This window comes from Seriola aureovittata, chromosome 9 (genome assembly GCF_021018895.1).
Source record: "Seriola aureovittata isolate HTS-2021-v1 ecotype China chromosome 9, ASM2101889v1, whole genome shotgun sequence".
Taxonomy (NCBI): Eukaryota; Metazoa; Chordata; class Actinopteri; order Carangiformes; family Carangidae; genus Seriola; species Seriola aureovittata.
The window spans coordinates 26,391,237-26,407,598 of NC_079372.1; the positions used below are offsets into that span (position 1 = coordinate 26,391,237).

Genomic DNA, 16,362 nt, shown 5'->3' on the forward strand with positions numbered 1-16,362 from the left:
AGATTTTATTTTTTATTTTCTTCACTGGGCCATTTACTCCACCTTTGTCACTTTGTAGTCAGGACTGAACATCATTTCATTCAATAAAGACTTGAAGAAAAAGAGCTAATTTGTTCAGTCGCTAACAGTTTGTTCCAACAACATGTTCACACACTTTATTTAAAAGACACATTATTACCATTGACTCCTGTCTCTATACTGTCCACAAACCATTTCTCCTCTGTGAAGAAGTTCTTACTCAAGCAGTGGAGGCTAAATGGAAGTGAATGGTGAGCAGCTAAAAAGCTACGATAGCTTCCCTCCTTCTACATTATCATGAGCGCAATGCTATTTGTCAGGGTGAAGTTCAGAGAAATGAAACCCTACATGAAAAATTTGCATCAGTTTTGTCAATTCTATTGGAATTAATTGCTTTTCCACTAAATTTTGCCATTTTAAACGCTGGTGTGACCAGGCCTGGTTACCTGCTGAGTGATTACATGAATGAAAAGTAACGTCTCATCTAATCTTAGGCTACATCCAATATGTTTTAGTTGTGTTTACACTGTGCATGTGCATGCCCAGTTTTCATGAATGGTCATGTGATATGCATTTTAAGGTGCGTTAGTATGGACGGAGATTATTTCTGATAAAGAGCCAAAAATGCTTCTCTGGATGGAGATCGATTTCATTTTAAAAATAAAAACACATTAGTGTCGATGTAGCTTTAGCAAGCAAAGCTAACTAGCCTCCGCTTTACATGTAGCATAGCCGACAAACTTCACCTGTTGAAAAATAGAAAACATATCCTATCAATCATCATAGTCCATATTTTATCATATTTATCATAGTCATATCTATCACTTAGAGTTGGCAGAAATCTTGTTTTGGTGCAGAACTTTTGATTTATGCCCCCGGCTAAGGTTTTCAGGGAGTTCAGGACAAAAAAAGAAAAAAACACTCAAAAGATAAATACCCCATCTTTGTCTCCCGTTGCCTAGGTAACTGGACGATCATTAAGCTGTTATCCCGCCGGTCACCATGGAGTGTGGTTACCCTGACAATAAGTGCATGTATGGTGTGTGTGTTTGTGTCCATGTTCTCACCATCCATTTACTATGTCTGTCTGCACTGTGTAAGATGCTTAGGCTGCTTGTGTGTGTGTGTGTGTGTGTGTGTGTGTGTGTGTGTGTGTGTGTGTGTGTGTGTGTGTGTGTGTGTGTGTGTGTGTTTTGCTGTCATAGGCTACTTTTGGGGACTTTTTTTTTTTTTTTTTTTTTTTTTTAAGTGTTAGGCTTGTAGTGTTCATGGTTATGGTAAGTCTGTCACTACAACTCCCAGATTGTAGTCTCCAAAAGTGACCTGTGAGGAACATGTTGGTGTGTGTGTGTGTGTGTGTGTGTGTGTGTGTAATGAAGGTCACGGGTTTGCTGTCATCTCTTCTGTCTCCATTAGAGTCCTGCTAAAAAGAAATATGTATTTCCTTCCTTCCTTCCTTCCTCTCCTCCTCTTCTTCCTCCTCCCTCCTCCAATTAGTCTTTATCACAACGCTGCCTCCCTGTGGCCAAACATGCTCACTGCAACTGCAAACTTCAAGTCCCATTTTCTCCGAAATGGTTAGTTTCACAGAAAGCCTTTTGAATCAAAGATGATTAAAAAAAAAAAAACTCATGTCTCAGCGGGTATTTTATTTACTTGTTTATTTTTAAATAAATCTTACTGAAAGGGCAAAACACCTGCTGTGATATCATTGATTGTGGTGTTCACAAGAAATGAAACATATTTCCAGCTCAGAGGGCAGAACAGCAGCAGCTTTTCACCCTGGTTAATAAAATGCTCCGTGTAAGAAAACTGTGGTAAGATAATACATTTAGAAAATGATTGTTTTAAAGTCTTGTGACGTTTACAGTGTATGTTTGCCCCGGTATGTATAATATTAAATAATAGTTGTTAAGCATAATTGGTGTTTTTAATTAGAATCACACTCAAAAACTTAGCTAATCTGCTCCATCCAACTGTGGGTTTGATTTGATCAGAGCTGATTGACTGTGCCGGTGACATTAGCAAACACAACTGTCATCGCCTTTTATTCACATATTGCTAAACTCTGATTGGTGCAGTTCATGTTTGACCCCGCAGCTGAAGACACAGATTGAAGAAGTAAGTTTATAGGGTCTCTAAAGCATATTTTTCTCCAAACTAGAAATTACCATATTACTATTATACAATTTTACATCAATCCTAAAAGTGACAATAAGCTAAAAATGAAACTTGCCACATAAAAGCTAGATAACATCTGCTGAGATAGGTTCCGGTGGACTTACGGTATAGTCAAGGCGAGACACAATAAAAGCATGAATAACTTCTAAAATCTTCAGGAAGCTGGTAAAAGTGTTGACTTTTAGCAATATCCTTTAGTTGGAAAATTCAGGATGAGACAAGTAAAAACTCATCAAGCTCAAAATTTATTTTGGGATCCAAAGAGGTCCAAAAGGAAGTTTCAGCTTCTGTAAACAGGTTTGCACAAATATCACATCAGGTAAAGTTTTGAATAGTGTCAATGCAGATGAACATCTGAAAGTAGTGGTACTGAAAGGGAATTAATTGATTGAACATTTAACATTGATATTGTTGTTGATTAAACCAAAATGTTCTTCTGCAAGTGTAAAAACTTTAAGTGGGGTAAAGGGTATGTTTAATTAAAGGTTAATTTTATGGGTATGTGTTATGAGGGCAGAGAGAATGGAGCTTATCAGTCTCTGGTGGAGTTTCCTCTTGGACAGGAAGTGGGCTTCCTCTGTTTCCTGTTCTCTCTGCATATGTGTGTGTGTGTGTATGTGTGTGTGTGTGTGTGTGTGTGTGGCCCCAGGAGAGGTCTAAAAAGAACAATCAGTGTAGAAAGAGAGAGAACAAGAATGAAGAAGCCAAGTTAGAAGCTAAAATAACTCGAACAGATTGAGACAGGGACACAGAGGGAACCATGGAAAAAACAACTGAGAGACACACACAAAGACAACAAAGGACAAACTGAAACAAAAATTACATTCAGGAAAGTGTGTGGCCAGGACCAGGACTCATCTGACCCACTACAGTACCATAGGTGGACTGAGCCGCGATGGACTATGAACCAAAGAAATCCAAGAAGGTACAGTAGCTTCTGGTCTGTCTCTTAATTTCCTCATTTTATCTTGTTCAGGTAATTTGGATGTGGATGATCAGCTGTTCTCCAGAGCAAATTTGGTCACATTTCATCGTCCATCATCCAAAGTTGAGTTCAAGTTAGGTAAACTCTCAAGAAGCAAATGTACACTATTGACCAACAGCAAACTGTCTCTTGACAGTGCTGACCTTTGAGGGGATGGAGAGCCAGAGTGTCCAACATGGATGAGACTATCGTAGTTTATCAGCCGTGTTGCATAATCCAGTTTTATTTGATCTCCTTTGTTGGAGTATAAACTGCTCCACAGCAGAGGAGACAGGAGTCGATGGCACAAAATACTTCTTTTGAACAAACGGCGTGAACTTTACGGAATCCGAGAAAGGCCGTACTCGCAAATATTTTTTTTAATCTTGTTATCTCAGGATAACAAAGCTCATTGTCATGAGATAATGATATATTATCAGGAGAAAATTTTGACTGAACCTCATACATATACTTCTTATAGACAGCTGGCTTCCTTTTTTTTTGTTTAGTTTAGTTAGACATAAAACAGCATAAGAAAAGAAAAAATATTTCTTAAAAAGGGAAAGAAAAAAAATGAACTACCTCCATAACACCTTGATCTGACCTGGGCAGGTTGTTACATTAAGCACATTCATTGCAAAATCCAATTATTTCCATCAATCTGTCGCCTCAAAGAAACACTGGAACAAGAAGAAGAACAAAACTCATTATAACCATCCTCTGTCTTTGTCCTCACAATTAAATTCAGCTGACTACAGAGATGTTCATCAGAAGACAGCCTCATTCTGATACATAGAGATCCGTCCTTGTTATTATTCTGAAAGAAAGACAAGACAGGTTTCTGACACTTAAACAAGCTAATTCCTTCTCTCTATTCAGCGTGTGCACGCGTAATGTCCATTCTCCCTATGCCCTCGAGCCACAGTATATTAATGTGCGTTTGTGTGTGTCAGTGGGTGTCTAACAGTGTGTGCTGTGTTGTCAGTGAGTCTCAGTAGGGAGCTGTCAGAGATCACTGCTCACTTGTCAATCACTGCTGGAACAGCCAAAGGGATGTACTGCATTAACACACATACACATGCACAAATATACTGAGGCATGTATGAACACATAAATTAGCCTTCCTCTATGAATTCTAGTTCAAATTCAAACCCAGAACGCCGCCCGACTGCCAGAATGCTAAAGTGATCGACAAAATAAACAACACACTGATGATTTTGTCATTCTTAGAGCATTACAAGTAGTGGAGCAAAAAAGTTTACACTTCTGGTACGCCAGAGGAAATGTAATGAGACCATTAAAATCAAAAGGGTTCATCCTCTGGAGATCAAGAATGTGCAAAAACAACAACAAAAAAAAAAACATTACTGTCACTGAGATGTTGATCTTGAGTGCAAAGTTTGGCCTGATGATGATGCAAGAGAAACTATTAACCACCAAAACCGTTATGATTCATCCTCTCAGGACCGTGAATATACTGATCCAGAGGAAATTTTTGAGGCAATCGTGAGACATTAACATATAGTATCTTGCTTTTAACCAAATAATTAGTTCAACGGTTGGGCTATCTGAAAATCTACTGCAGGTAAAATAAAACAAAGCAAGAGTCTTTGGTGCTGACCTTAGCCACAGCAGTGCTTTGAGCCACAGGCTAATGTCAGCATGCTAAAATGCCCACATTGGCAATGCTAACATTCTGGTGTTTCATATAATGTTTTACAGGTTCAACATCTTAGTTTACCTTCTTGGTATAATAACACTTACTAATTAGCACTGAACACAAAGTACAGCTGCAGCTGAGAGGACTGTCATTAGTTTTGAAGGTATTTGCTTATAAAACAAAATACTGAACAATGTGAAATTTAGACCTGATGATAACACTAGACAGTCGTTAAAATGCTTCCTGATGGGGACATGAATATCTGACAAAATGACCAGGCAATCATTTCAATAGCTGTCAAGACATTTCACTCTCTCTCACGCATAATTTCTCTCTTCTTTTGTTTATCTCTTTGTCTCTCTCTCGGCAGGGTTTTGTCTCCCCCATTAAGAGGCTGGTCTGGTCCAAATCTGGTCGAAGGCCAGTAGATCGAGGCAGCATTTACCGCCGCCCACTGCACACTGTACCCCTGTACCCCCCCGACTACATCATCCACCCTGAGAGGCTCATCTTCGACTATGTAGAGAAGGAGGTCAAGGTAGAACTTGACAATATAATATGATATACTTGTTTCATCATTAACCAACCTCATGAGCACTTTCCAAGTTGCTTGACCTTTGACCTCTCTTCTTAGTTCCTTGGTCACCTGACCTGGGTGTCGGTTTCACTGAATCCCTCCAGCCGAGATGAACTGCTACAACTACTGGATACAGCCAGGGTTAGTAATACTAAATACTTAACACTCATTACTCATAATCTATCTATAACTAATCACTGCTAAGGTTTGTCATCAATAATGTATCTATCAATAATGTATAATGAAGCACTCTTGAGGTTAGTGATGTACAACCAATCTACAACTAAAACCACCCAGGGTTTGTAATCAATATATTACTAAAAATCCCTTTTGGGGTTTCTATCAATAATCTATAAATAATCCAAAACAGATTTAATGATAAATAACTAATTTATAACTAGTAATTAGTAACATATTTATAGGTAATAACTGAGATCAATTATCTATACTCAATCACTGTTGTAATTAGTGATTAATAAGATATCTCCAGTATACCTAATCATTGTTGGGTTTAGTAATCAATAACCTGTTTATAACTAATAAAATTTGCCATCTGTAGTCAGAAACAAATCTATAACTAATAACTGTTGCTGTCAGTAAACAATATCTAATTTAAGCCAAATCTTCTGAGACTTATATGGTGATCAATAATCTGTACATACATATCTGTACGTAACTCATCAAAAGCAAAGTTAGGAATCACCATATTATCAACTAAATGATCAATATATATAATTTGATGCTAAGGTTAGCGAATAAGTATTGCAATCAAGTAAAAAGGAAGACTCATCAATAATCATTTATTCTTTAATGAGTGTCAGTGTTCATAGTCTTTATTTTGTGTGACTCACTGATCAATAACCTATAATCAGTCTTCCTGTGTGTTTGTCAGTAGCAGCTGAAGGTACTGCCGTTAAAGACCAGCATGGATCAGGACTGTATCCTGAGTCTGTCTGCTCGCTGTCTGCTGCTGACGTGGAGGGACAACGAGAAGCTGCTGATGAGGATTCCCACACACGAGATCGCTGCTGCCTCCTACCTGAGAGACGACGCACTGCACCTGCTGATCCTCAAGACAGGTGAGCACACACCTGGTCACAAGACCCTGTCAGTCACTGAATGACTGACAGCAGGAAATAAAAATGAATGATGGCAGTTTTATAAAATAAAAGTTTTTATTCTCAGTTTTGATGCCACCAAGTTTCAGTATATCCAGGAACCTCTCAAAGGACCAATAAAACTAATGTACAGTACCTGTCTGCTCGTGTCTAAATCTACAACCATGTTTATGCTGGCAGGCTACTACTGGCTGTGTGAGCTATCACAATCTTATGTTACACATCACCACAAGGTGTGGGCTCAACTTTCACATTTACAATTGAAAACTTTAATACATGGGACGATCATTTAAAATGATATTTCTGGTCTTTGTTTCTCATGTGCCTTCTTCATGATCCAGCAGCCAAGCTGAATGGAGCTGTTGGAAATCCTTTGTTTGGCCACAAAGAATTATGGGATTTTGTGTGTGCTGTTTTTATAGTGGTCCTTCAAGAGGTTCTAATATCGCAAGTAGTACTTACACTTTAAAGGAATAGTTTGACATTTTGGGAAATAATGTACTGGAGCTGGAGCCAGAAGGTTATTAACCTATCTTAGCGTAGACTGGAAACAGGGGAAACAGCAAGTCTGGCTCTGTAGGAAGGCACATAAATAGGCCATCAGCTAATTAATAGGTTATATCTTGTTTGTTTAATCAGCGAAGCTAACCAGCTACTGCAATTTAGCATATTTTTTAAAAACCCCCAGGTCTGAACGTGGACACCGTGGTTGCCGGGGACGACAGCCTAGACAGGAAAAAGCCAACAGGCATCGATGGGCGACGTCAAACCATGAGCTGCAACGCCGACCCGCGACCGGCAGGGGGCACAATGGAGCGACGACACACCATCTGTGGAGTCGATTGGAGGCCATCACTGTCCAGGAGTAACCACGACAAAAACCAGAACGTGGAGAGAGGAGGAGGTGGAAGTGGTGGAGGGGGAGAGAGAGGAGGAGGAGGGAGTTTAGAGAGGAAGAGAGTGGGAGGGAGCTGGGAGAGGAGGCAGCAAACACGGAAAACAGGAGGGAGCTGGGAGAATCGCAGAGCGAGGCCCATGAGCGGGAGCTGGGGGGTGGGAGTAGGAGTAGGAGGAGGCGGGGGAGGGAGCTGGGAGAGGAGGCATGGAGGAGGGGGAGGAGGTGGTGGAGGAGGGGGGAGCTGGGAGAGGAGAGGAGGAGGTGGTGGAGGAGGAGGAGGCAGCGGTGGGAGCTGGGAGCGGCGGCAAGCCTGCACAGGGAGCTGGGAACGGGGTAAGAGCTACGGCAGCTGGGAGAGGAGGAACCACAACCCGCTGGAGCCCACGCCCTGCCCCGACGCCTACTGTAACCTGGTCATCCTGGCTGTAGAGAACAGGGTAGGTCTCCTCATCTGCTGGAAGTTACTTCACAAGCTCAAACCGAGGAATGACATTGCTCATTTCGTTGATATATCCTCCCACGGTCCTCTAGTTTGGCTTTCTCATCTGCTTTCTGTCTGTGAGTTAGATGAGAATATCAATTACACTCTGACCTTTGTACGTTAACAGGTTGCAAGCCTAGTTCAGCACAAAGACTGGAAGCAGCCAGCTTAAATCACTCATGGAAAGAAAGCGAATAAACAAAATAATAGGTACACTAATACTCTTGCTAGCCCTTTATTTGATTGGACAGTAGAGACAGGAAGTCCAACTGGGAACTGGCTACTCTGCTATCTGGTCGCCCAATACACGTGGTCGTAGATGTGGATGGGCAGCAGTTGCTAAGTAATAAGGTCAGTTGGGTAGTGTTTTATCTGTTTTCATATGTTTATGGAGACAGGAAATAACCAGGAAGAAAACAGAAAAGCAGTAGAAGGGAAGAAATTATGAAAGTCTAAATTAGAAGTGCATTTTCACCAAAACTGGTGATCTAATTTTCAGTCGCTCAAAAAAGACAAGTGATTACCCTATTTCAGACACACAGAAATGTTGGCCTGTTGGTGGTGCACCAAAGACCATAGGTCAAATTTATGAAAAAATCGTACAATAATTGTTATAGAGTATTTCACTTTGGATCAGAGTGTTGGGCAAAGTTGGCTCAAAGTTGATGACTTGTCACTGTGGACATTGAGTCCAGTCTGATATTCAGACTCAAGAAAGAAACAGTGACAGGAATTAAACGGTGAAAAGAGTTCTTTCATCAGGGTTCAGTCATCATTTGGCATTGAATCATTTTGGAACTGGGGAAAGTAGGGCGATACTGATGATGCTCATTCATCTGCATACACACACACACACACACACACACACACACACACACACACACATATACACACATACTGAGACTGTGTTGTTGCATAACCTGAACCACTGCATCACATTTACATGAGAGTAGCTTCGTCATTGGATTTGTGTGTGTATGTGTATGTGTATGTGTGTGTGTGTGTGTGTGTGAACCTCAACCACAGAACTATAATTTGTTTGGACTGGCAGCATTAGTGTGTCATTGTTCCACTGGCTCAGATGAAGCTCACAGACTCCAGTCATGTTTCATCACGACAACAGACTGCTGTCTGGGTTTTGCTTGGTTGCAGGTGCAAATCCTTACATTTATTACTGGGTATGTGCCCTTGACCTTGGTACTAACCAATGCAGCTGCAGTGAAGCAGCTCACACAGAACTTGCTCTGTACACTCAGCTAAAGTGAATTAAAGGGGAAAAATTAGGGTCCAAACATTAAGAAAATTCAATGTGATAATAAGTGTAAAGTACTTTCTCTCATTGTTGGATGTCAACATAGCTGTGATGTCAGAGAAGGTCACAGCTGTTATTGATGCGTTAACTAATTCAGCATGATGATTGACTCTGTACGTGTGTGTGTGTGTGTGCAGGATGCTGCAGAGGAGTACTGCTCTCTGATCTGTCAGATGTTCCAGATCATTTACGGCCATCAGACCATTGAGTGTGTCGACAGGGCCGGGTTTCATCACACTATGCCTGATCGCTATTGGCTGCAGAGGAGTGAGTGACGCTTGGTTTCTCATTGTCACAAGTAGAGCAAAATATGGGGGATTTTAAAAAATGACCTTTTATTTTCTTAAGTACTGTTGTAGAAATCTAGTGACAACCTTGTTACATATACTTTCTCTTGGTGATATTGGTTAAACTTTAGTGTAATTTGAAGCGTTTCCAGCTGTTTGCAGTGCTGCTAGTTTAAAGGGGCTAATTTTGATGGGCAATTGAGTTTGAAACCTTTTAGCTAACTTTAATAAGTTAACTTTAATTTTTAGTTCCACCACTTTAGTTCTACCACTGGAAAGGCCTTGAAAACAGTTATTATAACAATTATTAGTAAATAGTTTTTTCTATCCAACATCTTAACTGAGAACTTAGTTTTAACCACTGCAACCTCCACCGGGGCTTTAAACTTAGCCAAACTGTGGATTCCATCCTTCAGTGTCTTAGACAATAGTTGGTGTGAATGGTGAACTGTATCCAATGCTCTGTCTCTGTCTTTGTCTGTGTAGGTGACAGCTGTCTGACCGACATGTCCTACACTTATGATCCAGAGTTTAGCTGCTGCAGCTCATAGTGAGTAACATTCGGTCCTCACCGAAGCTGTAACTCTTAACTTTTCCACACAGGGCAGCGTGTTATAAATTCACAAGTTCACACGTTAACTCTCTAACATCTAACAGCTGATAGCTTTGACAACTTCACATCAAGTATTCTCATTAGCAGCTCATATAGTTATGAGTTTAGCGATGATGATGATAACAGAATGAGTTTTCAGCACAGCAGAGATTTCATTTTGATATTCCAAACATATATGGACCTACATCACAGACATTTTATATACAAACAAAACAGAAAAATACAACCCTAAAACAACAAACAAACAAAACAAAACAGAAAAAAATATATTTTCCAAATACCATAAAACAAGCAAGCTCAGCCACATTATCATAATATCTCTTCTGAGCTTAATGTACATAAATTGCGATAAGCCAAATATAAATCTTCCTTTACAATTCATCTCTCTATCTATCAGCCCTCTATGCTCAACTGAAACATAGTAAATATAGATTACCAGTTTAAAGCCTGAGATTTTATATACTCACAGCTTTAAATGTTTGTCCTCATTTGGTTTCAATTGGATTCATTTGTTCTTTTTCATACCTATTGTTGTTTCCATATTTGAATGACAACACACCAATTTTTCAAATATTGTTATGTCAGAGGGTATGTGCTGTGTGATGTTTAAATACACTTTTATTAAAACACAGTTGATGAAAAAATACATTTAAACTTCAGTGATTGGAAGAATGTATTTGCAACTTAACACTAAAAGCCCAGAGGATTAGTTTATCGTAATCCAGGGGAATCCTGTATAATGGAGGGTTTAGAGACTGACTATGAACAGTTAACATGGAGGAATGATTACTAGATGTTTTGATGACTAAACTGCACCATAGGCTACTGTAACAACTAATTGAGTGAATGGGAGCTGTTTGTCTGCTATGGTTGACCAGCAGCAACTGTGAACTAGTGAACTGTGAACATCTATTAACTCTGTCTACATGAGGTGATATTCTAACTATGTTGTGATAGCAGAGGTTGTCACTCACTCTCCCTCTCTGTCCCTCAGCGATGGCTCCCAGGATGCCTTTGAGCTCTACTACAGTGAGACGTACAGCGAAAGTTCATCTCTCTCGCTGCAGGACTCTCATCGCAGTCTGGCTTCAGGCAGTGACGCGGGAGACAGTAACCCCGCCCTACTGCTGATGCAGGAGTACATGATCACAGTGAGTGTGTACAGTATATGTGTGTGTTTGAGTGTGTGTTTGCTTCTGTGTCCAGTGTTCCCTATCAGCATCCATAACACAGCTTTTGCAAAGTGGAATAGGTTAATTAAATATTCCTGTTTTTAAATTTCCTTAAGATTATATTTCTCCATTTTCACTTTATGTAGAGAGTGCAGTATGGCAGATGAAAAGTAAAACCAACAGGTGCTTTAGACAAGTGCTGAGACGCTACAAGCCCCCAGATATAGCTACTGAAATCTGGATGTAAGCTATAGAAAAGCTATTGTATATCTTTCTGTGTGATTGCAGTCTAAAACTTTTCTATTTGTAATAAAATGCTATTTAATAATACATTTGTTATTGTTATTAATTGTATTGCAGTTTTTAATCCTTATTTTTTGTTAGCAAATGAGCGAGCTGGTAGCTAATTACTGTTTGTTGCTAACAGCAACAAATGATTAAGCTAAGAGCTAACATATGTACCTACAGCAAAACAGGATATGTGTATAACAGCTCCGAACCACCAGATTACAACTTGGACCTCGTGGCTGAGCTAAAGTTGGTTAGCTAACTGTAATGTTAGCACTCATTGTTGACCATGGTATAAAGACAGCCCATTAATCAGAAAAAGCGTTATATAAATGCAGTCCATTTTTACCATTAGATGCTAATTTATAATTTTTGTCATTTACTGTGACTAAAGGGTCAATTTGCTAAACTTAAGTTTGCATCAAAACAAATCTCTTTGCGTGTGTGTGTGTGTGTGTGTGTGTGTGTGCGTGCGTGCGTGTGTGTGTGTGTTTGTAGCTACGAAACAAGCTGAGTCCGGTGGAGTTGCAGCAGTTTGCAGTGTTGCTGAGAGAATACAGACTGGGATCAAACATTGACCACTTCTGCTCTGAGCTGCTGCAACTTTATGGAGACAACCGCAAGTTCCTGCTTCTGGGTGAGCGACATAGAAACAAACAGAGAGAGAGAGAGCTCGTTAACTGATTGAAACTCTGTGGCAAACCACAACCTACTATTTATTCTGTTTGTGTGGTAGTATTGCAGTGGAAACAGGCTCTGTGTGTGTGTGTGTGTGTGTGTGTGTGTGTGTGTGTGTGTGTGTGTGTGTGTGTGTGTGTTGTGTGTGTGTGTTTATGTTTTAACTATATGTGTGAGTGTCTGTAATGTGTGTGTCTGTATTGTGTGTGTGTGTGTGTGTGTGTGTGTGTGTGTGTGTGTGTGTGTGTGAGTGTGTTTGCGTGAATGTGTGTTTATGTTTTAACTATGCGGGAATGTGTGTGTGTGTGTGTGTGTGTGTGTGTGTGTGTGTGTGTGTGTGTGTGTGTGTTTACCGCAACAAATACAGCTCTGACCCACTTCAACTGAGGAAACCAAAACTTCCTGTTAGTGAGTGAGAGACAGGACGAGAGGCTGTTGTTTTTCTCTACACACCCTGTTAATGCTCAGTGTGGTGGTGTATAATCATCATTACAAAAGTGTTGGCTGTGAAGGAGAAAGAAACCAGACAAACATCAAACTGAGTGAGATGTTGTGAAGCACTCAGGCTGAATTTGAACCTCAGAGCTTTAGTAGCTCCACTTAAATTCCCTTCACTCTCTTCCCTTATATTTTACTAAGATAGTTTTTATAATAATTCACCTTTAAATAGCTTCACGGTTTGTTCAAATGAAGCTTAATGTCATTATTTTGTATTATCTTTGTATCTACCTCACTATTTAAACATAGCTGCACTTTCACATTAAAGTCAGTAAGCTTTTGTTCAACATACAGTATGCTCATTATCTATCTTAGAGGTTAAATGCAGCCTGTTTAAAGTCATGGAAAACTAAGCTACCACTGTTGTCTTCCTTTTTATTTATATAATTTATGTAGTAGCTGTAGCGCCAGTTTTATGTACATGGAGGTTCTGCTTTATTATTTGCCCCTGGCAGAATAAATGAAAATAAGAATAAAAAAAGATCACTAGTTGTCAGAGTTCATTAATAAGCAACACAACGCAGGAGTCCAGCGGTGACACAGAGAAAAATGATTCAATCCTGGTGAAAACTGGCGCAGCAGCATGTGTCGCTTTCAGTGTGCATTGCTGTCAACCAGAGTGAGGTGGGTTTTTTTTTTTATACAACCATTAGGAGTCACCAAGGTGTTTTCAAAAAATACATCAAGTGGCTTTCAAGTGAAAGTTAAGGATGTGCTGTCTTTAAACATTGACTCCCACTGGCAGATTCTTTAATTATCATAAATGTGTAACTTGCGTCCTCTGTTTCCCAGGCATGCGTCCGTTTATCCCAGACAAAGATGTTGGAGTGTTTGAGAGTTTCCTTGAGAGCATTGGGATCCGAGAGGGAGGGATTTTAACCGACAGCTTTGGACGCATCAAACGCAGCATGAGCAACACGTCAGCTACGGCCATGAGAGGGTATGTTGGTCAGGAAGTGAAGAGTGTGCTTTGTGGTCATCACTCAGTTTTGAGTGGCACCCACGACCCACATCATTTTATTTATGATTTTTAATTCAGTAATAAACAAGTTGAATAAATCATAGTAATAATTTCAATATTTGCCACTTTTGACTGTCAGCATCAGTGTTTTGCTTTAGTTGGAAGGAGTTGGATCAGTATGTTCACCATTATTGTCAAGGTTTCTGTGGCACCCAGTGTCATCTTCTTATATTAACAGTTTTTAAATAAACTTAAAAGATGTAACACTTTTACAATTTTACATCAAATCTTATGAGAGAGGACAAGAGGTAATTTTGTGATATCATTTTGTTTGTAAAAATTAAGTTAATGTTGGTTTTTTGCCACAGTTTCATTTATTGTGAAGCAAACCCAGTCCAGGTTGAGTGCATATTGTCCACTTTTAGTGTGCAGAAAAAAAAAAGTAATTTCTTTATATGAAAATAGGTGTGAATTTCCTGTAAAATCTTGATTCATTCTCACCTGGATATATGAATAAACAGTAAGTCAAAAAGATGAGGAAGCATTTAGATAAACTGCTTGTTTTCCCAGCAGGTACGACAACTGCTCTCTGGCTTCAGGATCTCAGGAATTCAACCGACGCATTACTGACATCACCCATGACATCCAGGCGCTCGGCTTCCAGGACACGCACGGAGACATTGAGGAGGAAGACTACTACCTCTGATGGAGGCGTTCAGTTCCTCATTGAATCTAGACGGCATCTGAACTCTGAATCTGCCCGAGTGCCTCTAACCAAGACCAAGGCGTCCACAGCCCAGGTTCTGCATTACAAGACGAATAAACTGCAAAAATGAATAGTCTAATGGGGGGGACTCTTTAATGTTGACGTCTTAAAGTACTGATCCTGCTGTGTGCGCAGACGAGAAATCAAAACAACAGGTGAGTGTAAGAAAAGTAAAGTAAGAAAGCTATTCTCTGACTTTGATTGATTTAACTGATTAAATATGACTGCGGTTCCTTTACATGTACAGCAAAGTTAGAACTATGATTAAACAATCATAAACAATTTTAATTTACATTAAATTTAAAACACATCATTGCTACTAAAATTAAAAATTAAAAAAACTTCCCTGACAAATGTCTTTTCTATGTATTTTGAATCAACCTGAGTGAAACAGAATTTTCCTCCTGTGGCTTTTATTGAAGACAGAAATCAATTAAATCCCAGTCTGATCATTTTACATAAAAAGGAAACATAAAGAGGAAAACCTTCCAGGCATCACAGCCCTTTAACATAATTGAGTTTTCTTTTCTGTTGGAGGAGGACCGACTGATTGGGTTCATTGCAGGCAAACAGCTGTTTTGTGGCCACTTCTTCTACTGCTTCTGAAGGTCAAAGGTCATGATTAAAGTTCATATATTGTGTCAACCAAACTAATTACAGATTAAATAATTTAATCTCTCTACAGCTCATCATTACAAAAAATAAAATTCAAAGCATTTTAGAGTGAGCAGTACACTTATTACTGTTCACAATAATAACATTTCACTTTTTAACTTTAATGACTTTGTAAGAAAGAGAAGTGAAAACATAAAAATGTAATAAAAAAAAAAGCATTATCATAAAATGCACCTGTGTGTAGACAAAAAAAAAAAAAAAAAATCTAGTTTTGAAAAAATGTATGTCTCTAAATTTGCATAAAATGAAAGCATCAAATTCATTTGCAAAGTTGTGTGATAGTATTGTCTCTTCTGAGGGATTGCAGTACCTGCAAGTGACCACATGGAGGCAACTGAGGATAAAAGCTGAGTATCATCCTCTCTGCTACTGAGCTGAAGGCACCATCACTAGACTGAAAGTAATTTCTGGCTTTAATAACAATAGTTTTAATAACTGGAACTAGATAGATAGATCTTTCTGTGTGTGTGTCTCCCTCTCCCGATGATGCATTGACCCGTTATCCTGGCAGCGGCTTCATAACCTTCCCATGGTGCACTGCTTCTCTGCCCCCCCGGGCCAACTCCTCTGCCAGCCTCACTGAACATCATAGCGAGAGTCAGTGGTGCACCCATGGGCTTCACCCGAGCCACGTTAGTCTCCTCACCCTCACCATGTGTGCGTTTATTTTTCAATTTATTTATCATCAGCAGAGTAACTTCATTATCGACAGCAGTGATACAAATCACTGTGAATGTAGCAGAGGAAGCCAAAAGGGTTGTTTTCAACTCTTGACCTTGGATAGATAGTAAACAGGAATTGCAAACAAATTACATAATATAGACAAAGCAAGGCAAATTTATTTTTATAGTGCATCATACACAGAGGTCATTCAGAGTGGTTAACAGAAATAAAAGAAACCTAATAAGAAAACAGTATAAAACCACAGATTATTAAACAGGTCATATCTAATTAAATTGCAAGATTAAATGAATAAATGAAGGCAGTTCAGAATAGAGCAGTGTTTAGCTTCTTTTTAAAACAGGTTATGGTTTCTGCAGATTTGATGGGAGCTGGTTCCAGCAGTGTGCAGCAATAGTGCCTGAATGCCACTTCACCATGTTTAGTTTTAACTCTAGGCAACACCAGAGATGAAACTAGAAGGTAAGAATGGAGTTATTTAAATAAAATTTATTCATGGAGAAAAATCTGTGTAATAAAAAAGAGAGGGAGGCA

At 39.4% G+C, this 16,362-nt stretch overlaps 1 protein-coding gene across 2 annotated transcripts; it reads left to right on the plus strand.

Moving 5' to 3' along the window:
* Nucleotides 1–2,888: 2,888 nt before the first annotated feature.
* ccm2l (CCM2 like scaffold protein) lies at nt 2,889–15,350 on the plus strand. Of its 2 annotated transcripts, none has more exons than XM_056383895.1 (11): nt 2,889–3,124; nt 5,194–5,361; nt 5,458–5,541; nt 6,296–6,479; nt 7,207–7,853; nt 9,347–9,476; nt 9,983–10,046; nt 11,104–11,260; nt 12,068–12,206; nt 13,538–13,685; nt 14,277–15,350. In XM_056383895.1, exons 1-11 carry the CDS (start codon nt 3,095–3,097, stop codon nt 14,410–14,412), a joined length of 1,887 nt encoding a protein of 628 aa, XP_056239870.1. In that variant the 5' UTR covers nt 2,889–3,094; the 3' UTR covers nt 14,413–15,350. The 2 variants fall into 2 exon arrangements, with proteins under 2 accessions (XP_056239870.1, XP_056239871.1); XM_056383896.1 differs by having other exon boundaries at nt 14,280–15,349.
* Nucleotides 15,351–16,362: the final 1,012 nt, after the last annotated feature.

Excerpts from the sequence above, each read along its gene's own strand:
- ccm2l (XM_056383895.1), top strand. The coding sequence starts at position 3,095 with ATGGACTATGAACCAAAGAAATCCAAGAAG. Across the intron at positions 6,480-7,206 it reads CCTGCTGATCCTCAAGACAG|GTCTGAACGTGGACACCGTG; the intron begins GTGAGCACACAC and ends AAAAACCCCCAG. Across the intron at positions 13,686-14,276 it reads TCAGCTACGGCCATGAGAGG|CAGGTACGACAACTGCTCTC; the intron begins GTATGTTGGTCA and ends TTGTTTTCCCAG.